Source organism: Thunnus maccoyii, chromosome 23, assembly GCF_910596095.1.
Source record: "Thunnus maccoyii chromosome 23, fThuMac1.1, whole genome shotgun sequence".
Classification (NCBI taxonomy): Eukaryota; Metazoa; Chordata; class Actinopteri; order Scombriformes; family Scombridae; genus Thunnus; species Thunnus maccoyii.
In genome coordinates this window covers 15,118,037-15,143,290 of record NC_056555.1, presented here as the reverse complement: position 1 = coordinate 15,143,290, position 25,254 = coordinate 15,118,037, and the positions used below count along the sequence as shown (strand labels likewise).

The window sequence follows — 25,254 nt, the reverse complement described above, 5'->3', positions numbered from 1 at the left end:
TACCTCCAAGCACTGTCTATGTATGGGGTGCCCCAGGGCTCCGTTCCAGGACCAATATGATTTTCTCTTTATTTACTCCCTTTACAACACATTATCCAACAGCATAATTCTTTGCATTGCTATGCAGATGATACTCAGCTGTATTTGTCCTGCAAACCACCTGAATTAGCCAAATAGTTATCCTCCCTGCATAATTGCCTAACTGTGGTTAGGGATTCAATGAAATTTATTTAGATAGAAATTTTTCTTCAGTTTAACTCCTTGAAAATGGAAATCCTTTTTATAGGCCCTGAGCACACTTATGGCCAAGTTCTGCCTGCTCTTGGCACTCTTGCTCAGCATGTTGTACCTACTGCCAAGAACCATGGAGTTATTTTAGATCAGAACCTCACTCTTGAGTCCCATGTTGTTATTTACACTTGAGAAATATCTCTAGAATTATATTTTATTACTTTTAATGATCTTCAAAAAGTTATTCATGCTTTTATCACTACTTGTCTAGATTATTGTAATGCTGTGTTTACATGCCTCGGCCAAAACATGATTGCACAGCTTCAGGGTGTCCAAAACACAACCGCCAGACTGTTAACCAAATGATGAAAGCAAGATCATATCTCCTCTATTTTAGCTTCCCTTCACTGGCTGCCTGCCTGTTTTTAGAATTGATTTTAAAATTTTAGTCTTGACTTTTAAAGCCCTGCATGTTATGGCACTGAGCTACCTGGCTGAGCTTCTAAATCATTACTCACTAGCCCGTGGCTTGAGATCCTCTGATAAAGCCTCGCCTGTAGCTTTGAGATCCTTTGATAAGACCCTGTTCCTCGCCCTTGGTTGAGGGCCAAGGGCGACAGGGCTTTTGCTGTCAGGGCTCCGACCCTTTGGAAAAGCTTACCTGAGGAACTTGGAGTAGAAAATTCACTGCCTGCTTTTGAATCATCTCTCAAGATTTACTTTTACCGTATGGCTTTTTCTTTATTTTATTTTACTTATCTTATCTGTTACTTTTATGTGTTACTCTTACCCATTATTTTATATTTACTTTAAACTATTATATTTGTTTTATCTGTTGACTGTGATTTTGTATTTGATTGTTTTCTGCTTTCTTTTATTTGTCCTTGTTTGTGAAGCACTTTGTAACAGTAGTTTTGAAAGGTGCTATATAAAATTATTATTATTATTATTATTATTATTATTATTACTACTACTACTTGTGCAGTATTAATGTGTCTACTATTACTACTATAGCCATACTAATACTGTTTCTACTTCTACACATACTATTATTTGTTCTATGTCTATTATTAATACTGCTTTCACTACTTCAAATATCACTACTACTAGTCCTCTGTGTGTTATTAATTCTCTGGTCATAACTACAACTATCACTACTATTTGTCCTATGTGTACTATTACTACTGCCCCAGGTGCTATTACAACTACTACAACAACAACAACTGCTACTATGTGTCTATTACTTCTACTACTGCTACCACTACATACACTACTAGTATTTGTCCTATGTTTATTAGTAGTACTACTATCACTACAAATGCTGCTGCTACGGGTTCTACTGCTAAGAAAAACCAACTCACATTTAGAAAACCATAAACTAATACATACTAATTAATTTTCTTTCACTACATTATTATTATTATTATTATTACTATTATTATTACAGTATGTAATCCATCCACTATCTCCACCTGCGTATCCTGTGCAGGATTGAAGGAGTCTACATGTATCCTCACTTACACTGGGTGAGAAGTTGCCAGTCTATCACAGGACAGACAACCATTCACGCTTGCTTTAATACCTTCAGGGAAATTTACAGTTGCCAGTTTACTTTACCTGCATGTCTTTGTAGGGAGGAAACTGGAACACCCATAGGAAGACAGACACAGACACACACAGGCAACTGGTGAATTTGAACCCATAGTCTTTTGTTGTGAGATGACAGTGCAAACAACTGCATTAATACAACTAATGCCATTAGTAATCATAACATCACTAGACTTATGAGCTTAGAGAGTCAAAGTGTGTATCATTTTCTACAAATGATTGGATTTAAAGACTTTTTCCGCACATTGCTTATAAAGTTAAAGCTTATAGGCTAGTCCACGCCGAGCCTGACTTGATCCCCCACCTGATCAACTCTCTGAGAGCCTCTCTGATCGCCCTCTTCATGACTCACTTCCTCGCTCCACCACCTCTCTCTCCCTCCTTCGCTGGCTGTCACTCCTTATTTATGTAACGTCAGACGAGATGCTCTCTAGCCTAAGTATATCAGTCCTCTCCTTCCCCTCCCTTCTGTTTCCCACACACACACTCGGACATAACACATACAGTGTGCACGGATGAACAAACAGACACACACACAAACACACACATATACACATACTGTTATATTGCATACACTTTGCTGATCAGTATACAGTACCTGGCAGGGAAAGACACACCTGTCAGCATAGCAGGGCTTAAATTGTATGTTTACAAAGCTGTGATGGCAGGTACACACACACATGCACACACACACAAAAAAAGAAGCAGCAGGCCAGATGGAACCATATTTTGAGAAGCCAATGGACCTATTCACACCTGGCATTAACATGCATCTTGGGTGATCCAATCACAAGTGAACAGCTCTAAGTATGTCAGGTCACTCCTGGCATTAGAATACGTCTCCACATGTGTCTGGAGTGACCACTTGTGATCTGATCTAACTTCTCTGCTCTATATGTAAATAAACACATACATCATTTCCATTTGCAATGCAGTAGAGACTCTCATACTGAGCTGAAATGAAACGAATGCACATAAATAAGTTAAATAATATAAATAAACAGTCTCTACTGCGTTTTGCTGTCATTTATGGTTGCGCTAGGTTTCTCTCCTCTCTAATCTGTGTTTTGCTAAGGGCGGGGCTGAGTCCCTCTGCCTCCACGCACCCAAGGAGCGGAGCAGAGGAGTGACAGACAGCGACAACTACATTTGTTACATTATTGTAAGTGCAATAATAGCTTTGCAAGTAAAAAGCCAAAAAGAGTAATTTATTAATGTAATCCACGCAACAGATTCAAATCACAATGTTATGATGGTAGAGGGCTCAGTGGTCGATGTTTGTTAGACTTTGGCAATGCACAACCCTATTTCATATGCTACGCAAAAAAAGTACATACATCCACTTATGCAGAGCAGGTCAATTGAGTTGGCGGCCTTTCAATGCGGCCCAGAAAACATGCGTACACACTGTTAAAAGAATATGGCCATATGCAGTACTGACCACCTCCGAATGTGGTCTGAGTGATTGGATCTCAATGCATCTTGGGTGCTTTCACATCTGTACTTAGAGCAATCCACTTGTGATCAGATCACCCAAGATGCATTTTGACGCCAGGTGTGAACAGGGCCACTAAACAGATGATAGGCTAAAAACAGATCTCATTTTTCCTGCTAAACAAGTAGACTATATTATCAGTAAATAAGTCCTTGGGGTGCCACATTTCTTGGAACCCAAATAGTCACAATTTAGCTGAAATGACTAGACACATTTTAAGTATTGCTGTTTATGCTTGGAGAAATGTGAAGAGAATGAGGCCCCATTAGCTTTATAAGGAGAAAAGGAAGATTCAGGAATGCAGGAGGCTGACAGCTACTGTGCAGACCACTTACAAATATAGACACACGTGCATAGATAGCCTCCATATACACACACACACACATTCTCAGGCTCAGGAAATCATCATGAGTGATTTTTACATTAGACTGCAATCCCTCACCCTTTCTCCTATGACTACACTCTATAGAAAGTGCTCTCACACACACTTTGCACTCTCCTATCATGTTGTGCTTCAACATCGCTTCCACTCTGAGGGCTAGCGTACGACTGCTCTTTAGGAAAAAGGGGGGAAAATATACATCTATATATCCCAATGTCACCAGCGCTTAGTATATCTGCGTTGAGAATTGGAGTTTGAAGCCTTAAAAGCATAATCCTGTTAATAGAATGTATTTGGAGCCATGGTGGTGTCCATTTAAGAGAACTGATATTAGATGAGAGTGACCTGAGTGCTGTATCTTGTATGTCTAACCTTGCAAAGACGAAAAGTGTGTTCTTGGTTTGGTAACTTTTACAGAAAGGAGCATTAAAGAAAGATTTGCAGTACCTCCTTGGATTGATATGCAAATTAAGAGGTAATTGGTGAATGGGAGAATGTAATAGAATAAAAAAGACAATTAATGAGATAAAGTCAGGAAGGTGTTGAAAGATAAATAACTGTGGAAAAGAGAGAAGGGGGAGGGGGCGTCTGCAGTTTCAAATCAAATAACAGAAATCACGTTAATGAACTGGAATGAAATTTACAGGGTGAAGCGAGTCGTGTGTGTGTGTGTGCATGAATAACGTGCACATGGGTACACGTGTGTTGCGGCGTCTTCGCATTTACTTGATGAGTAATAGTAGAAAGAGACATCTGTCCCTGTTCTCTACACCCTTTGGATTCATCGTTTTATTTCTGTCCCTTTATTGTTATTGTCTTAGAAGAGAACAGACAAAAGAAGCATTGATCAATGTTGATTGTGAAAATAGCTCATAAAATGAGCTTTTGGAAGTTTTGTTGTTGTTGTTGTTATTTAATGCAATGTCATGACATGAATGCTATTAATATGATGGTAAAATCATTGGGCTAAAATTATATTTAATGTTGTTGTTGTTGTGGATAGTTTTTGAGTTATTGTTTTGACAACAATATGTACATGATGACAAGACATGAAATAAAATAGGCTTTTAAGAGTATAAACCTGGAATATGTGCATAAGAATAAGAAATACTTTATTAATCCTGAGGGAAATTTAAGCGTCACAACAGCACCATCCAGCACACATCACACACAACAATAGAATAAAATTTAAAAAAAAGTTAAATTAGTAAAATAGAAAAGGTTGTTATTATACATTGTGCAGTAATTATATATCTAGTATATAGTAAAATGAGAGCAGTGAGATAGATAAAAATAGTAATTGCCACTCAGTACTATACCCCAATTGAGGACTGGACGTTTAAATAGAAATATTATGTACTAATACAATACTAATACTGCCCTCACTCATTGTTTTGGCATCCTCTTTTTTGTGCAACATACAAACTCTTCCCATGACAGTCACAAGCTCATAGCCAACACACACACACACACACACACACACACACACACACACACACACACACAGTAACACTGGTGTAGATCTAGTTTACTGTAAAAATGGCAGTAGCCAAAACCGTAGGAAAAATACCAAGAATAGGATTTAAGACTATATTTTTCACCTTTTCTACTGGGTCAGACTATGAATGCTCTAGAATAATATTTAGCCTACATTATCAGATGACAGCTAAATTGCTCTTTGCTTCTTACTTCTTGTCTGAATAATGCCAATACAACAGCAACTCTGATTTTGATGTTAATGTGATAAAAAGCACAAAGAAACAAAAAGGGTAATGAAGGATTTTTGTTTTTTGTTTTTTTTTATCAACATTTTTCCCATCTTCTATAAATCTGTCCTGCAAGTCAACCTAGATCTACAACTTCAAGAATCCGATGAGGGCTTATTTGTTGGATCACAGAGCTTCAATCTCAGCTTGTTTTCGGCTTGTTTACGAAGATGAAAAATATAATGAAATGTAAATGTCTACAAAAATAGCATGCTTTGACATGAGTGGAAGTTATAATTCATGTTTCACATTTAGATTTCAGGGAATCATCTGCCCCCAAGCTAAACTTGAAAAATATAAAACCTGTGTACAGCTGGAACAGGTAACAACACTCACAACCACTGTACAGTATTGTGGTGGATAAACCGGAGCACTTTTCTTGTGCTAAATCCCCTATCGAATCCAGTCCTGTTGTTAACCTGACCCCTGATCTCCTAGAAAATGGAAGGATTACCTCGGACAATCACCCTCTGAGGAGTGGTATGGTATCCTAAAACGGTTTCAGGAAATAATGTACAAAATCCTCAGTGCTACTCACTCTAGGACATCTCTGTTGAAGGGCTTCTTGCTGTTGCCGAGGAATTCTCCAATCATCTGTCGACTCAGGCCCTTCCTCTGTAGCAAGAAGTGGGCCACGCCGATTGGGGTGTCTGGGATGAAGCCTCGTGAGATCAGGAACTGAAGGCCCTTGTCGGGGTTTCTGAAACAAACAAGAGAGATAAGAGATATAGAATGAGTCAGTCAGTCATGCATGAACACCCTGACATTGTTCTTAAACTGCACAGCTGCAATATTATGTCATTGGTCATAGCATAGCGTGATTTTGGAAGTAACTTACTGTGAGATATTACAAATAACTTGCTCTTGAACATACTTAATCACAATTAGCAGCAGTAAAAAGGCCATTTGTTCAGTTTAACAGTATCTTGGTGCAAGTGTGACACACACGCAAACCACACCAACACGAAGTAGAGCTACATCCTTTACTTGCTTATTATTAATTGATGTATTGTAATGAATTGCAATTATTGTAAAAATAAATAATAAAAAATGATAATGAGGTTCTTGGTCTGAAAATCGGTGAGTTGGGCGTTTAATGTGCACACCCACATGGTGTGGGAGGAAACTGCTAAAAGTGATAAAACACACAGGGTGTAATCTCATCTGTATTCATTCCTGTGCTGAATTACAACATTCATTAAGAGGTACTAAACAGCTCAACACACTGCTAAACTCAGAGGATACTGCCAGAATCATAATGTCCGATATGGGATGCAACTTTAAACCCCTGCTTCTATGCATAGTCGCTGAGGTGTGCAACAAGTAGACTTTGCTGCACTGGGACAAGTCTTATATTAGCAAGAGTCATTATGACTTTGTTTGTATTTTTCTTTACTTCACTGACAAAATGCTCACTGTGATGGATTACCTGTCATTCAAGTCTCTCCAAGTTGGTTTTAATAGCGGACCGAAATTAATAGAAATAAATGGCCGCCTAGAAGATTGTAAATCAACCTAAAAAAATGTGATACGATTTTGAAAATGGTCAGCACTAATTTAGACGGTTTGACATTAAAGTGAGACTTTTGAAAGAAGAATTCAGAAACAGTAAAATGCCATTGCTCAACTAAATGAACATTTTTCTATTAAAGTGGTGATGACCAGATGCTATGGTGGCTGATATTATCTAATGTTAGCAAACTTCTTTAAAATCTATTTCAGCAGTTACATTTTAACCGACATTAAACCTTTAAGTTCGGACTTGTGTATTTGAGAGTTCAAACTTGGTTCAACTCGGGAGTCCGAACCCCCGAGGACAGGCGGATGCAGTACAACCATTTGTAACTGGCAAAGCAACATTCTTGCTGACATCACCAGCTCAGATCGGCTCTTGATTATGCTTCAACACAACTGTACCTGAGTGCACTGATAATACTGAATTATACTGATAATTGTAACTCAAAGGTCCACTAACAGACTAACCTAATTGACAGTGAAATGCAGTCAATTATGTCATCCAATTTGATAATTAAAGAATAAAACAAAATTAACATAGCCTGCTCTGCCTGTATTTATTTTCATTTATTTATTTATTGAAATGTGGTGATATCTGTACATACAGAGGTCCACAGAGGTAGCGCTGTTGTACTGTCCAATAAAAACATGAAGCTTAACTTTACCTTCAAACTAATGTGGCAGCAACAAATATTAGATTACATCTCCGAGACCAAAATGTATCTTCCAAAAGGAATTATATCATATATGAAAATGTTACAGAGATATCACAGCCGAGTCATGAGATATCAGAGTCTGACCTTGCCTCACGTCTCCGAAAAATAGGTTAGGTTGGTTATAACAGTCCGTATATGTCTGATATAACAGTGAGTAGTCTACAGTATGTGAACATATTGGTTTGGCAATGGGGTGTACTTTCATGAACATACCTTCAATTGTTTAAATATTTCATTGGCTCCTATGAATCATTGTTTGAAAAGAAACATCTCCCTGCCTATGATGCTATCACAACTCTTGTTGATAGTTTTCAGCTGACTACATGGCTGAAGGTACTTATGTATGAACAAGAGAGGAATATCTTAACTATTTATAACCCTATTAGACACAGAGGATAGTTGCTGTAGGGAGACTACCGCATTATTGCCACAGCTCTCACTCTCAGGTCTCTATACAGTGTTTAAACCACAGCCTTTACATAACAGAGTGATGTGTGTGCGCGCACCACAGCTAATGGGTTTAGTAAGGCGAGGGTGGGACAGAAGGGAGGGGAGAGGGCAGGATAAAGGAGGAGGCTGGAAGAAGACCAGACAGAGCAGATGTGCGGGAATGGGAGTGTGAGGACAGAGAAAGAGGACGATGAGCGCAGGCTGGACTGCCTGAAAGCATCTGCTGTGACAGCCTCGACACACTCGCAGATTCTAGCTCGCCCTCTCAGCTGAAGGTAATGTCTCGCCAAACGAATTTGGCAGATATCACTCATTTGATGTTTGCCCAACAACAGATGGAACACACATGGTGATTATTATTCATAATCACAAATGGATGGAGGGGTGAAAATAGGGAAGGAAAGGGAGGAAATGATGCAGGAAATACAAGATGGATCGTTGCAGATAAGTGGTGCTGATTGAGACACTAGGAAAATGATGGCATGGGTTCTTTGTATGAATGCATATTTTTCCTCTTTACATTACATGGACCTCTTGTGGCTATGCAAATTGTAACCGTCCTCTCTCTGAAACAAAGGCAGAAGCAGGGTGACATTGCTGTTGCACCACAAAACTTTCAAAATGTCAGACTTTAACAAAGGAGACCACAGTTAGTAGCCAGTCTCCTACCATCAGCTTTAACCAAGTAGTTTTAGTTGCCTAATCTTAACTAAAGCTTAACCATACTGAAAAGTTATATATCAAAAAAATGTCTTTTAGGTACAGTATTAGGACTTGTTCAGAATGGGTAAAGCAGATCATTCGGAGCTGAAGACAGAAAGCTGGGGTCTTACAAGGTAGTAGTGTGAAAAGAGAACAACACACAAACCTAAACCAGGGCAAGTGTGTGTTAGAGACAGTGCCAGACAGGATCCAGATGTCATGTTAAAATGACAACTCACAAATAAACAGCTACATGCCCAGACATCTGTCTCCTTCACACACACGTGTCTCACTCGCCACGTTGCACGCCCCCTCCTTTTTTTTGCATCATCTTGGACTCATCATAAATACATACCTCTCCTCTACATACTCACAGATGTGCACAGTGATGCACACATTTCTGTATCATTACAAACCAGTGATGGATTGATGGCCATTTAGCGCCCCAATGCTTTTTTCTGAGTGGAAACACAATTGTGTGGTTTAACTGTAAACGCTTCAAAACCCTGAATCATTACAATGATGTGGACTTACTGTTGCAAAACGCTACTCTTGTCTGTCAAGCTTTTGCTGAGAGGGCAACTGAGGGGAGAACTGGGCATCGTGGCTGTTTTTTTTTTTTTTCTCTTTCCTTAGGTTTGCATTTTAAAGCTGGAATTTGTACTATCCTACTAAATCTTAACAGGTTGCAAATATATAGCTTCCTTTGTTTTGAGGGGCAGAATAATTTTCTAAAACAGATGGGTGCTGCAGTCTTTCGCAAATGTTACATGAACAGGATGAAATGCTGCATTTGTTTGGGACTCTTTTCATGGGTGAAATAATACCACATATGGCGCATTATTGAGTATCTTCAGCACCAGGACAGTATACGTAGAATTTACTCAAAAGAAACATTTCCCCATGTTCATATTAATGAAGGAACATGTCACCCACTGCAACTGAGTTGTGGAGCTCTGTGGCGCATAGGAACAACCTTTTGCCAACCTTATCCTTTAAATAAAGAGAGCAGATGATGCTATGGGTTTTAGGTTTCGTGAGGAATTTGCCTCCTCTGTTCGCCATCTGGATTTCAGAGTTTGTAATTATGTGCTGGGTCATTTAGCACTGAGGGCAGAATGTTAATGCAGGCAAGGTTTGTGTATGCACAAACTAGCACACACGTACATACCCATACACAAATACACACAGAGTTTTCTGTAAAGCTCTCTCCTCCTGACAGCAGGTTATCCCTCTTGAGGAGTTTGGCAGGGTTGCTCTGTTAATTAGCCTTCCTTGACATATGTATTTAGATTTCTCTCTCCTCATACTTACTCACTCTGTCACACCATCCCCTATACGTCTCTTATGCCGCATTTTCTTTAATTCATAAGCTCTGATGGTGCTCCATTTTTATGCATGATGGGGGAGTCGATCTGGCTTTAGCATGATCTGCTCTGATGTCTCATCAATGCTTTCACTAGACTAGAAGGTGTGAGTGGGAAATGTGAATTAAGGACATGTCTACCCGAACAGTATGAAATGGGAAAAGTCATGCATACAAAAAGAGAAATCTACTCAGGAATCTGTCATTAATGTCACATTTCCTCACGTCCTCCTCTCTCTCTTTGCACATTTCCTGTAGAAGGTTTGATATCAGCTCCCTTGTGTGAAGGCAGCGTCCTTGACTCACTCTCTCCTCACACACAATGGAGTCATTGTCATTCCATCCACACTCAAGGTGGAAACTTTATCAAGTGGTCTCTCTCTCAACCTTTTCCCCCCCTCCGTACCTTTTTGTGCCTCTTTCAGTTCCTCTCTCTTGCTTTTGCACTCCATTTCCATCACTCGCTGTTCTGTCTTTTTACTCTTGTGCAGACTGGTGCAGGACACCCATGGTCACACATGCACGCACATGCACACACACACACACACACACACACACACACACACACCCCAAACTTCTGACTTTTCCTGTCTTTAAATTACTTTCTCCCCTCCCTGTCTTACTCCTCCTATGAAGGTGGTGCATAGACCACCTGCTGCAAGACAAACACTCACACATTAGATCACCCAACTGTGTGCATATTTGAGTTTTTTGTCCGCATGATCAAGCAATACCCAAGTTTTAGCCTAAGGCAAACAGCCCTGTTTAAGATGCAAAGGATACAACATCACAGGTATTAAAGGGAGGATATAAACTGGTGGAACTAATAAGCCTCAAGCTTGATTGCCCTCTCTCACTACTTTTTTTTTCTTTTGGTCTCCCTTCCTCATTCTATCTGTCTCTTCCCTTGTAGCCAATTTATTAAAAGTCAGCTTATCTTTCAAGGTGATTGATCAGGGGAATGAGAAGAGGGGGTTGCAAATAGACAGAAAAGGCTATGAAACCTGTCATCTTACAAACACTTCCCTAAAAAGTCACAGAACCTTGTAATCAAACCGAGAGCTTTCATTAAACAGTCGTTACAAATGTGTGCAGTGCTCGCTTACCCTCTAAAGATATGCTTTTTTAAAAAAAAAACTGCTGACTGTTTCAAATAAAATCTGAACAAACAGATAAATGTTACATCCAATCTTTCTCTGCCACTCCGGCTGCCATTCAGACTAACACTATCAAAGTGAGGGCATGTCTGAAAAACTAATTAAATGTACAAAGTATAGTAAATTATGGCTGGGCAATATGTTGAATTAATGAGATTAAAGGGTACCTATTATGCTCATTTCCAGCTCTATATTTTTATTCTTTGACTCCACTAGAGTAGTTTGCATGATTCACAGTTCAAAAAACTCCTTATTTATCTTATACTGGCCCTTTGTGCAGCCCCTCAGTTAGGCTTGGGTGGTATCTACTTTTTCATACCTTCATACCTTCCTGACATTTCACCGCAGTATATGGTATATGACAATGTTTGTGTTGGAAAAAAAATGTAAAAGCTGAGTTGCTGATGATAGAAGTCATTGTAGCATGTATGACATTGTCTAGTGGTGATGTGTGGATCAGAGTTTTTTAATACCTGAAATCTAACAGAATATAACATAAAAGAGCTCAATATTACATATCATAATGTCCATCTTGAGAGGGGACATATGCTTTTTGTGATTTTCTGTTATTTATATACTATTATGATATTGAATATCTATGCTAAATATGGTCAAAGTTCCAAAACTTGAGGTTAATGTCCGTAGAAATGCTCCCTGCAAGTCAAAAGCCAGGGCTTCAACCTGTTCTTCCTTGCCGACTAGCTTGCTGACCTTGCTGATGTCAGCTTGTCATGCTTGCCCGTAAATGGCTGTCTGTTCTGTAGACTTTGTTGGTCAGGTTTTTCCAGGTATTGTTTGTGTTGTACGGATGTATTTGAGAAGTTGACATTTTGATTAAAGACAGAGAAAAAGAAGTAAAATCTTACTACTTCTGCCCGAAGTCGGCAGAGACACAGCTTCCGGAAGCTGGCCAATCATAACAGAGTGGGCTTATTGGGAGGGGGGCCTTAAAGAGACAGGAGCTAAAACATCCCTTTTCAGACAGAGGCTGAACTGAGGGGCTGCATAAAGGATTAGTATTAGATAAATAAGGAGTTTTTTTAAAACTGTAAATCATGCAAATATATTCCAGTAGAGCCAAGGATTAAAAATATAGTAAATTAGCATATGTCCTCTTTAAAAAAAGATAACATGGGATAGGAACCAGTAGTGTGATATAGAGGTAATGTCCTGAAAGTGAGATTGTTGATGCAAGGCTAGTGGGTACATTCTCTCTGCATCCCCCTCCTCACTAACTGCACAGCCTGTTTCTCCTCTTGTGTTCAGTGTCACGCTCCAGCATTGAGTCAAAGTTAATCGGCTTTATTGTGCACTTTTATTGCACTGCAGAGCTTGGCAGTGAACAAAAAGATAATATGTGTTTATGAGCTCCAATCTTCTAAATTTGCGTGAAATGGCTTAATTGGGGCAATATCTTAACCAAATCTTGTAGTGGTTTTGCTCCCAAGGGAACACAGTGTATTTTCCTTCACTACAAGATATTTTGGAAAGCAAGGAGAGCTTTCACAGAAATGGTTGGGGTGGCAGGGACAAAAAAGGAAAAAAAAAAACCCTGCTTGGATTGAAATGTTAACAAATTTTTCATCCCAGTTCCCAAGGTGCCGATTCACACAGTGCTGAAGGAACTTTTAATTACATTCACGACTTGCAGCAGAATGACTAATGAGAATTTTGGGCTTTATGGATCGTTGCCATTAGGTTTTGGATTCACTACCCAGCTATTCCATCAGTGGCTGAGCGCAACTTGTAATATATGTGGGTAAGTCCAGTTCACTTGAATATGTGGGGGGTTTAGATCCTTTAGGGTATACTCTGGGTGAGAAGCTAATAGAGCATATGGTAAATCTCCCCATTTCAATTGTGCTGCTTAGCACATTTTCGGGAGTCATGTGGTTGCAACCATAACATGAAGGGGGAATGCAAAATGTTGAACAAATGAAATCAGGGTTGTCGTGAAGGGTAAACAACTTCAACAAAAATTCAATATGCTTCATGTAAAACAGTTCTATTAAGTGTTTTTATGCATATATAATTGGTCTTTTAGATGATAACTGGCTGGACGTCATAGGCCAACAAACTTTCTACTTCCTACAACTAAACTGATTTAGTTCGACACATATCTCAAGGATTCAGTGTTTCTCTCAACAGATCAACAGAACAGATTCAGTCAGTGCTGGCCCTTATGCACAGTTGTCACCATGGCAACACTTTTTCTTCCTATCTCTTGCTGCCATGTAACCACCTTGCACCTGTCTGGAGTGCGTCTTGGGAAGTTCTTATCTGGTTTTGACTTTGTCACTCTTCACTAGGCAGCGAGGGGAACTGAATTCGGAATACCTGAAAAGCCGCAACCAGCAGACATAAACAAAGTTTCAAGACAGAAAGGATCTTTTTCTTCTGACTATTTGTGAAGCCATGGAGGAGAATGCAATGGTGACAAAAATGTCTTTGGTTTTACACTAAGAGCCTGGGTTCTTGACATTCAAGAGGCATTTTGAGAAGAGGTACCTAGCACAAGATAAACTACATCATCAAGTTCTCATAAAACAGAAAACTGCAGTAGTTGGAGATGCTCTTCACATCCTAACTGACCATTTGCTAAACCTCTCCCCCTAATAACAATAATCCAATCATAGCTTTGAATCCTTAAGTAGGACTCCTCCACATGTTGAAGTGGCATGCATGTGGCTGTAATGAGTGATAACTTGGCATTTTAAAGAGTTTGGAAGGAAGTGTCCTTTTTTCTAGCCTTTTCAAAAGTGAAAACACAAGAACAAATGAGTGAAGAATGGATTAAACAGTGTATTTGCCTACTCTAACATAAACTGCAGTCATTAGTATGTCCAGCTAACTAGCTTATAAGTAACCAAGTGCCTCCATGGTCAGGCCAAGTAGCATATTGGCTAACTACATTATCTGCTTGCGAGGTCACAGGTTACATTAAAAATGCACTGTGTAAAAAACATGCACTTTGCGGTACTGTACATCCCCACTATCCAAATTTTGGGTAATATTAGCAGCTCTGTCCTGCACTTCACTGGATTTGGGGAAGCTGACATTCCTGCAAATATAGCCAAAGTTATGCAACATAACATCAGCTACCTCTCATCCTGTAGATAAAGATCATTGTTTTAAGATGATTCAAACAGAAGAGCTGTGCAAGCTAGCTATGGCTGATTAAATTGCTAACAACAGTTGTCATTTCAGCTGGCAAAATTGATAGTCAACTAGAAATGAAAAGCCTGATGTTGTCAAACTCTGTCTGAAATCAAGGAGGCTGTTTAACTAAATTACAGTTAATTGTGAGTAGTAAATCTGCCATTGTTACCATTGTAAACTGTATATTAAATGCAAGAATGGAAAGCTTGACAAACATAGCAACAAGGCTTGGCAAATGGTCAATTGTCTGGGTACAGCTGTATCTACCCATATTAGGTTATCCCTAACTGTATTATCTCATCTCAACCAGGTACTCTCATTTCATTCCTTCCCTCTTACAAATCAATCTTCACACTTTTAGATCTCAATAATTCATCCCCTCTCTTTTTATCACCTTTCTAATTTGTCTCTCTGAGAAGAAAGACGACACCTCAGATCTAGCTTGGGACTTGGGTTTCATTCTGTTTGTTCTTTCAGCACAATGGGGACCTGTGAGCATAAAGTGCTTTTCTTTGCTCTTTGAGTCCAGAGGGCCCCATCAAACTTCAGGTACTCTTAAAAAGGACTTGATGTACAAACTGTTTTATAAATCTCACCGTATATACCGTATTGTCTTCTAAAAATGATTTCTACATGACTTAATTTAGCATCTGATCATATGTGTGTATAAATTACGGTTTGAAATCCTACTCTAGTTTATTGTACTGTCTTTAAAAATTTGGAAGGAAGGAAGAAAGGAAGGTTCATTTCAGTGTTCTAAAATTCATTAAGAAAGAGAATACGAGACACTGTTCTGTCATGTCCAAATCTCTTTGTGATCATTCATTTTGTGTGTCAGTGCAACTAATCATGGCTGGCCGATGGAAATTCTAGGGCAATTAGCACTGATTCAGAACTGATCACAGTCCTAAATCAGTTACTGTCAAATTCAAATGGAATCATCTGAAAAAAAAACATAAAAAACTGTAGTGGTTACTCACACATTGAAGAGGTTCAGGCCAATGCGGTAGAGGCGCTTTCGCATGACGTCAGTAGACAGCGTGGGTGACTTACAGCTGGTGGGGTTCTCACAGTGGTAGCGTGGCAGACTGAGGATCATGGCCTGCAGGGCCTCCTTGGATGAGGCTTCAGAAGTGGAGCGTGCCTCTGTGGATGTGCTGCTGCTGCTCATCTGCTCCGAGCTGTTGTCTGCCATTTCAGAACCACACCTCTTGACCTCCAGCGGCTCTACCACAGGAGAGCTCCCCAATGGTACAGCCTCATGTGGTGGAGGGGCCTGAGGGAGTTCTGTTGTTGGTGGTGGTGGTGGCGGCAGCACCACCATCACCTCCTCTGGACTCTGAGGGGCAGCCATCTTGTCCAGAGGGGTCAAGGGAGGTTGCTCCTCCTCCTCAAGCTCTTCTTCACTTGGAGGGGGAGCGGGGAATTCAACATCCTGATCGCCTCCTTCTATCTCTAATTCTGGGGGTGGTGGAGGCTCTTGTGGGGGCGGAGGGGGATCTATGGGTTCAGCTGGAACTTCTGCTGGGGGAGGAGGAGGTTCTTGTGAAGGGTAAGGTGGAATGGAGGCTGGAGTAGAGTTTGTTGATGTGGAAGTAGCAGTGACAGTTGTGGAGGCTCCTTCTTGTTGGATGCAGCTGCCGAGGGTGACAGAAGTGGACGATTCCATGACTGAAGATGAAACACGGAAGTTCTGGCTGTCAATCTGCACTGTCACATCCCGGAAGGCCATCAGCAGCTTGCTTGCGCTTCTTGACAGGTCACTTGGGTCCACCGGGCCTTGATGAATTGTTGACTCTCCCACACCACTTCCCTCTCCTCCACCTCCTACTCCTGCAGCAGTAGCTGCAGCAGCACTGAAGGAGTCGGCACTGAACTGATAAGTGCCGCCTTCTTGCAGTGAACACATGGTCTTCAGGCTCCAGTTGCTGAGTGCATCGTCTATGGACTTTGCCAGTGACTGGACCTGTTCAGTGAATGAGTCTTCCAGGTCGGTCAGAGTGCCACCAACTGTGGCAGGCAGAGATGGTGAGCGCACCAATGGGATACCTGCCAAGCTACAGCCTTCTGCCAGGGCCCGTTCAGCAGAGAAACCCTCCGTGTTTTGCACACGGACCTTGCGCAGGGAGATGCGCCGAGGCAGACGACTCTCCAGCAGCGAATTGCGGATCTTCTCAAAGTTCTTGCTGAGCTGGTACTGGCGGAAGGCAGTCTGGATCTTGCAGGCAGCACGGCGAGAGATGAGGTGGCCACCGTATTTGTGCTCTAACATTTCGATCTAGAAAGCACAGGACAGAGGGATACAAAAGGAAAATATTGAATTGGTGAAAATTCTGTTGTATTTTTGAATTTTCAAAGCGGAGATAATGGCCAATAACATATGAGTGACAGAAAAGTAATGTTGTATTGTCAAGTTCTGAGCTGAAGAAAAATTGGATACAGTCAAGCTTTTTTATGAAATTGATTTTTATGAAACTTAAACATGTCACCAGATACTTATCAGAACAATCTGCAATTACTGGTAGAAATATAAATGTGGACTCAGTCATGAACTGTATTATAACTATTGCAGTGATAGCTGCATATTGAAGAGAAATTGCATAACACAAAGTATACACAGGTAGTTAAGAAAATTTAATTTGCCGAAGGTCAAAAAGTGTTCTGTGCCACTGACTCCCACAAATGTATCATTTATATTTGCAAGAGGGTAGCCTGAATGCCATGTCACTACCAGGGTTTTTTAATATTCTCTTGTCTGTCTCTGTGGTGCATGGAAGATGAATAGCGTATATGAGTTGAAAGCAGGCTGAAAAGAGGTGTGGAAAAACAGGTGGAGTGTGGGTGGAAAATGAATGAGTTGAACAGCAGAAGAGGAATGAGAAAACTGTGGTGGGAAAAAAAATAAATGAAAATCCCAAGAGATGAAAGAAGTCCAGTTTTTGGATAGAATAGGCAAAAATTAAATACTAAAGTATTACAAATTCAGATATACTCAGATGCATTCAGTAATTCTATTTTGCTGAGTGGCCTTGTGATGTGTATACAGTTTGGTCAAAGCCACAGTTTGAAACAGAGAACAGTAATAGCTGACTCATGGCATTTGGACAAACTGTTCTTTTCCTCAGAAAATAGAACTCATAATCTTTGCGAATTCCATAGAGAGGTCCTCCACACAACTTTAAATTGTCTGAAACTGAACAAGCCATTAATCTTGCCTGTGAAAAAAAAATTGCTCAAATGCTGTGGGAAATAGATAGAGATGTAATATAGCCATCCTCATCTGGCAGCAGCTCAAACACTAGATGAAACCTCTTTGAGTTTCCCAGAACAATCAGGGTGTCAGTATCTTTTGAGGTGCCCAGAAAGCGCTCTTATCTTCTCAAGTCACTCTGTGTAGTGCATATCTTTTGAAATCCTTTCCTTTAGTCTAAATCAATGAATATAATTCTGTTTCTGCTCTAACTTTAACGAGGGCACGTGTGCGGAGGAGGTTTTGGATTTGAAAGAATAACAGTGTCATATTCTGCTTCTTACAAATATGAAAAAATGTACATGTTCTAAATATGCTGCATAAAAATATATTTAAAGTGCACATTAAAAATAGCATTTAATTCTAGGAAATAGAGATGCTTGTTGTTCCCTCCCTCCGTTTTCTCTGAAGGATTTGGAGCTGGCTTCTTGTATCAGGGTGATGTACTGCATACATGAGGATTAATTTCGTCCAAGTAAAATATCCCTCCTGTAAATTTAAATGCAACTGAACCTATGGTTACTGTGGCCACAGCGGATCAAAATATGACTTTCTGCTGCTAATCTCCTTTCGCTTTAGTCCTGGACAAAGTCACCCAACCACCTCATATTGGACTTGTGTGAAGAGGCACCGATAGGCTGTGATGCCTTGAGGGTTTGCAATTTGTGATAAGTGGTTAGTTTAACAAGATGCAGCCTCTCCCGTTGTCATTGGAGGAACAGAATCACATACAAAGCTCTTTAGAAAAGTGGAATGACACTGAAAATCCATCTTATCTACTCCATTTATATTTCACTGCAGAGCCTCTGTGAGCAAAGTGAGACGGACTGAGAATATTAAGGTGGTTTCTGAATAGGACACCAGTTTTGAGCGCTACTGTATCTGCTGATGGCGACTTCTCAGTAGAGTACATTACTGTCAACTCTTGTGGACCGGTCGAACTCACCCTGAATATTCATCACTTTTTAATCGGGATTGTTCTGTGACTGCGCTGTATGCATTCTTAAAACGACAAGGTTAGCCTTATCAACATTACCCCGCTCCAAAATAGACCTTTAGTAGGTTTTGTCTTTAAAAAACAGGAGCAGAGGTAATATGATTGACCTCATTACTCAGAAAGGTGTCCCTCATTAAAACAGATTGTGCAAAGAGTTCCACTGCAGAGGTGCCCTTGAAAGTGAGAAATGGCGATCAGTATGGCTGCTTTTGATTAAATGTGGCAGTCGAGCTTGTTTGTTTTGCCTTCTGCGTAAGCTGGGTCAGGGAAGAAGAATTGTGGGGCAGTGGTGGCCTAAAGGTTAGAGAAGCGAGTTTGTTCAATCCCCTGGACCGGCAAGATAAATCTGGGTGGGGAAAGTGAAGAAGCAACTCTTGCCTCTGCCTCCCCCCCCTCATTACCACCACTGAGGTGCCCTTGAGAAAGGCCCTTAACCCCAACCGCTCCAGTGGAGCTGCTCAGTGGCCGGCAGATCAGACTGTGGTTGTACTAGGCAGCTTCCAGGTATGAATGTGTAACTGTGTGAATGTGATCGGGGCATTCCTGAAAAAGAGAGCATTGCTCTCAGAGAAATAAAGGTTAAATAAATAAATAATAAATAAATAAACCATTTGTTTCATGTTGCTTTCTTTACCAGAATTTGTATATTATACACTTTTCCATTCATATGGCATTACAGCCACCACAGCAAGCTGTAACATGATGGATGGAGGAATGGATTTGATGCCAGCGTCTGTATGATATAGGGAAATGTAGAAAAGGGTCGAACAAAGGAATAGCAAAAACACAGATGAGAAGAGCACTTGAAGACACAACAAGCCAAGTGGCTCAGGGTGTTGAGGAGAAGGTAAGATACAGAAAGAGATGCTGACACGGGTGATTGCACTAAGAGTGGCACAGCTGAAAATCCCCCCCATTAGCCGACTGTCAGTTCTACCTCTGATCACTTCACTAAGCGCTGATGGAGAGAGATTATTCCGGAGACGCGGTGGTGGCACTGCTCTGTTCCACCAGGGTCTCTAAATCGATTCTGACGGGCAGATCAGCACCATGCTGACCTCATGTTCCCATTTCAATGAGGGGAATAAAAGGTGGAAAACAATCCAGTACAAAATGGTGCTAAGACTGCAGTGTGTGTAGAAAAAAGTGGAGTATGTACTGAAAGATTTAACACAAAGTTTGAGGGTTGAGGGTGAACAAGAAAAAGGTGAAATGGTTTTATAAAGGATACATAAGTGAGGATAAAGGAGACATGTAAATATTTAACTCAATAGTTAAGTCAAATATAATTCCAAATGATATGGGGTTGAAATAAGCTTATAATGGACATTTTACGTAATGATCCCTCTGAAATAGAAATTTTAGCTCAAATGCAGAGACATCTCAAATATTTTTGAGCTAAAGGAACACTGGCTGATTTTGGGCTTCAGACAGTGAAGGTAGATATCTTGGCTTGAAATATGGGACTTTCTCTGACTCTATATGAAATATTAAAGGAAAAAATTCACAGATGATTTCTTAAAACTAACACCTATATAGCAGAAATATGCAATTATTTGGGAAATTTGTGCCCTATAACTATAGAAAACTGAGAAAAAGACTGTAGATTCCCCATACTGCTCTTAAGGGGAAATCCTACAACAACCAGAATGCATTGTAGGTGTTTTGTCCAATCAGACTGACTCTACTGATGGTGTGTTCACAGCCAGATTAGCACCAAAGACAAAGTTAGTGTAGTGTTATATCTCTTTACTGAGGCTTATTTTCATTTACAAAACATTTTCATTATCGAAATGTTGTGCAAGCAAACACTGTTTCTTTTACCTATTTTGGGAGTTACAGGTAAGACACAGTTGCTATTGTTCTGTTCTGTATTCAGAGTTGGCAAAGCCTGATATAATATTCTATCAGAAAACAAAGTCAGGTTTACCAAAGCACCGCAAAGTTTGACAGTCATCAGCAGGCAGGCACCAGTCAAGCTGCAAAGCTACCCCAGCTGCAGTGCCTCTATTTCAGCTACGGCTGTGCTGCAGCTCTGGTGGTAGTTTTCTCTTCAAAACTCAGCAGCTGAAGTATGTCTACATTTGGCTGAGGCTGTAGCTTAGCTCTGCGCCACACCTCTGCTCTGACATTATTTTGTAAAGCTAGTGGGGTTTTTTTGTGTTAGTGTTGTCATGGAGAAACTCAGCAGCTGGTAGTGTCTGCTTTTCCCTATCGCTAGTGTAACATGGTAGGCAGGAGTGTTTTGGGAGACCCACATTTTACTGTCTTTGAAGGCACCACTACATAAAATGTGGAAACATAGCTTGTAGTCTAAAGCAGATCTGCCAGCAAATGAGTGGGGAGCTCTGGGTGCAGGCAACATGGAGGGAAGTTAAACATTGTTCATTTGCATATACTACCCACTTTGTAATGATACAATGCTGGTTGAAGGCAAAGTTTCACTCCAATACCCAGAAGCTTTAAAAAAGGAGTGTGTTTTAGTTGTTTGTGCTTCAAATGGAAATGTGTCTCCAAATTATATGTCAACCTCAAGACAACAATACACAGTAGCTTTTTTCTTTTTGTGATTTTGAGGAACATATTTTGCCATGATTATTATTTCATACATATTTTATTATTATGATATAACCTGGTATTAAATGTCTGCCTTATAACTCTACTTAACAATGTTAAAGCTGCATTATACACACTGTTTTACTCGTGACATTTGCACTTAATTTATTACACTAAATTAATAAAGGGCAAGCTTGTGACTTTGAGAATCCTGTTCATCCATTTTACTGAATTTATACATACTTTTAACAGTAAAGTAACACTCACAAAAGACACAAAAGAATACATTTAAAGGAATAGATTGACATTTTAGGAAATACACTTATTCACTTTCTTCTGGAGTTACTGCTGGTTGCCTGGCAACCTCTCAGTGATGTCAAGACTCAGGAAGTCACTGCTCCCAGCCAAGGCGTACCCTTTGGTTTTTGTACAAATTAAACAAATGATGTAAACATGTTAATTAGAGAGCTTTAAGGGTGCTAGTAGGTGGATTTTGTTACTGTTAGAGCCAGGTTAGCTGTTCCCCCCAGTTCACAGTCTTTATGCTAATCTAAGCTAACTGGCTACTGGCTATAACTTAATATTTGAGGGACAGGTGTGTGAGTGTGGTATCAATCTTTTCATCTAACTCTTGGCAACAAAGAAATTAAGCGTATTCCCAAAATGTTGGTCTTTTCCATTAAAATACTATTTGTTCTTTCTGCCATGAATCAATCATTTCTAAAATACTGATTAAGGGTCTAACCCTTAAATGTAACGACTCATGCCTAAGCAAAACCATAGATTATTAGATCTTACATGCTGCAGAAATTCAGGGCAAAATGCAAAGCCGTGATTATTAGCTTTCATGCTAATGCACACTGTCTTACAGCACAGAAACATCTGCATGATTAATGAGATGATTATATAACAGCAAAAACTGGAACACAACTAATGCTGACTGTATTACAAAATGAAGACGATAATAAAAGACTCAATGCCATCAGCTTATGGTGATCCGTTTAGCTGATACATCCTTGAAAAAAATCAGTTAAAAAATGACAGACTGATTCTGACATATAAAAAACTTAGAATGAATGAAAAAATAGGATTAGATTATATCGCCTCAAACAGCAAAACTAGTCTCATCAGAGTGGCCAAAACTGAGATGATATATTTTCTCTGCTCTCAGCAGCAACATACTGAACAATGTCATCACATTTGCTAATTCATGCTTTTTTGCATCAGCAGTTTTAAGACAAGCTACTAAACATTTAAACTTATCCCTTAGAAGATCTTAACCCTAACATGATCCCTGTTCGACATTTCTTCCATGTAACTTGCGTATTTAATTGCAATTATGAGTGAATACAAGCTGCCAGTTTGAAGTTTTCACTGCCAAATGTTACACTTTATGGAGATAAATGCCTTTTGATTCATGGGAACCTCAATTAGTCAAGCAGAGATTAGCAGCAATTACGGAGCAGGAGCAGTCATTTAAAGTCAGGTCTCATCACCTATCACTTCATCATCCTGTAAAACTAAAGGTTTTGCAGTAGCATGGATTACTTACATTTCCAAGACCTCTCCATTTGATGAACAACTTTTTCACAAACTTGTTGTTGCTATATAAACAAGGAAAAACACACAGTGGTGTGTTCTTAAGGCTTTGTCGGAGACAATTTAAACAGACTCAGTAAATCAAAGTGTGGACAGCAAATTAGTCTGAGAAACACTGGTTCACTTAACACAACTGAACACACACAACTAAACAAAATTTATCTTCAACTTCAACTTTTTAAATATGGTTTTAGTCAGTAACATAATTGTTTACATGAAGAATTCTCCTGTAGGGTTTGGGGATTTAGAGATTTACAGTAAAATAATCTGTGTTGCAGTGAGTGGGTGGGATTAAACTTAAACTTAATAATAGTATATAATAATAATAATAATAATAATAATAATAATAATAAAATTGTGTTCTCAGTTTATTAAACAGTCCTGTTCCCTCCAATCACAGATGAAACAAACTCTTTCCCATTTGAGATAACAGTGAATGATCCCTTATAGAGATGAGGAAGGACGTTAATATAAATTGTACTGGTGTTGTTCCCCTGAGACTGTTGTTCATCATATTTGGTACTGCACTTTTTTTTTTTTTTAAAAATAACTTGTGTGTTTTTATCAGCAATAGTCATAATATTGTATTATTTTGGAAACATGTACTATTTGGCATCCTGGAAAAACACATTAATTTGAATTCTCAATTCTAATATTATAATTTCATCGGCTAAATGTTACATCCATATATAAAAATTTATAGGTAAAAGGCCTAACATTTTGGTTTTCACAAAACAGATCAAACAGTACACTGACTCCACAAATTTTCCCAGTAATACTAAGGCTGTAAAAAAAAAAAAAATTGTTTTGAATAAATGAATTGTTACTCCACCACTGACTTAGAGTTGTTGTTTTTTTCTTCTGTAAACCATATGATGCGGAATTAGTACTTGTTTATTTATCTCAATAAAAAATTGCCCCATGGCATGAAAATAACCAATATTCCTCTATATTGATTTATAAATTATAATATTGTACTTCTAAAATGACATTTAAGCCATTTTTTTTTAAGTAAAGGGGGTTTCTGCATATTGAACGCTCAACCTAAAGTGAGTGAACGCTCAAATACTTCAGTCATGAGGTTCTTCCATAGCAATCAAGGTATCGCCCCACAGATCCAATTACTCTGACATTGATCTGTGGATGCATCAAGCCCCTGCACCCCCAGCTGTACAGACAGAAGATCAATCTCACTGATTGCGTATCTCCAGCATCGTTGACAGGGAGATAGTGGAAGGAAGGTGTTTCAGATGTGAGATTAAAAGAGTGGGAACGGAGGTGAGAGGGAGACACGGGTTGAGCTGAGGTTAAAAGAGCACAGAGTCTCGAATAGGGAAGTGTTAAGGACATGAAGTGAAAAATTGGTGATAATGGAGCCAACAGAGAGTGAAATAAAGCAACCATGTCACTGAAATACATTAGTTTCATTGGCCAGTTACTAGAAAGGGGATTCTAGTATTCTTTTGCAGCTAATTTTACATTTTTGTATAGCTCATTCACATACCTTAGAATTAAACAAATATCCAAATGACACCAACTGTATCACCTCTGATTTACTTTCACAGTCTGTAGCTGGTGACCTGAGACTGAGAAACACTTAATACCAGGGCTGCTTTTATGGATTGTTCTGGGTTATTGATTTAGAGTGGCCAAGTGTGCCACACCACACTTAGAGTGACAGAATTGCAAGTCAAGACTTGAGGGAGGGAGGTCAGCAACCTTTGTGTCTTATAAAGAAACAAATTAATCCATGAACATTGTAAATTTGGATCTTTAAAAATACCCTGCATGATGTGCAACAGCTATCTTTAGGGCTACGACTAACTAATATTTCCATTGTCTATTAGTCTGCAGATAATTGGTTGGTCTATTAACATAGAAGATATTGAAAAATGCCCATTGCAGTTTCCGAGAGTTCAAGGTGACATCTTCAAATGTCTTGTTCTGTTTGAACTTACAGTGGTATAAATCTAAGAGAAGCCGCAGATCCACACATTTGAGAAGGTGGAATCAGCACATGTTTGGTATTTCTGCTTAAAAAATGACTTAAGGGGTAGGCTACTACAGCCATTTGATATTGCACTTGCATAGAGTTGGGGATCTTACAATAAACACATCTTTTAATGGTCAAAATCGAAGGAGCAGAGAAGGAACTCTACTTTTAGTCCCCAAAACACTACATTTCCCATAATGCAACTTAATAGCATCTTTCATTAGACCCTTGATTCCTCCTAAATGCCCCCTTATTCTATTAAAAATGTTAAGTCTCAAGCCCAAGCCAGGATAGCCCTGATAACATCACTAT

General features: G+C 39.5%; 1 protein-coding gene across 3 annotated transcripts in view; it reads right to left on the bottom strand.

The window, feature by feature from the left end:
• The window catches only part of iqsec3a (IQ motif and Sec7 domain ArfGEF 3a), a 112,504-nt gene that overhangs the window by 24,543 nt on the left and 62,707 nt on the right, over positions 1-25,254 (bottom strand). For all 3 annotated transcript variants that reach the window (XM_042403776.1, XM_042403775.1, XM_042403777.1), the window contains 2 exons: positions 15,528-16,825; positions 6,021-6,182 (listed from right to left, as the gene is read on the bottom strand). In XM_042403776.1, the coding sequence (XP_042259710.1) occupies positions 6,021-6,182; positions 15,528-16,819 (1,454 nt within the window). In that variant the 5' untranslated portion in view covers positions 16,820-16,825. The remainder of the gene's footprint in view (positions 1-6,020; positions 6,183-15,527; positions 16,826-25,254) is intronic.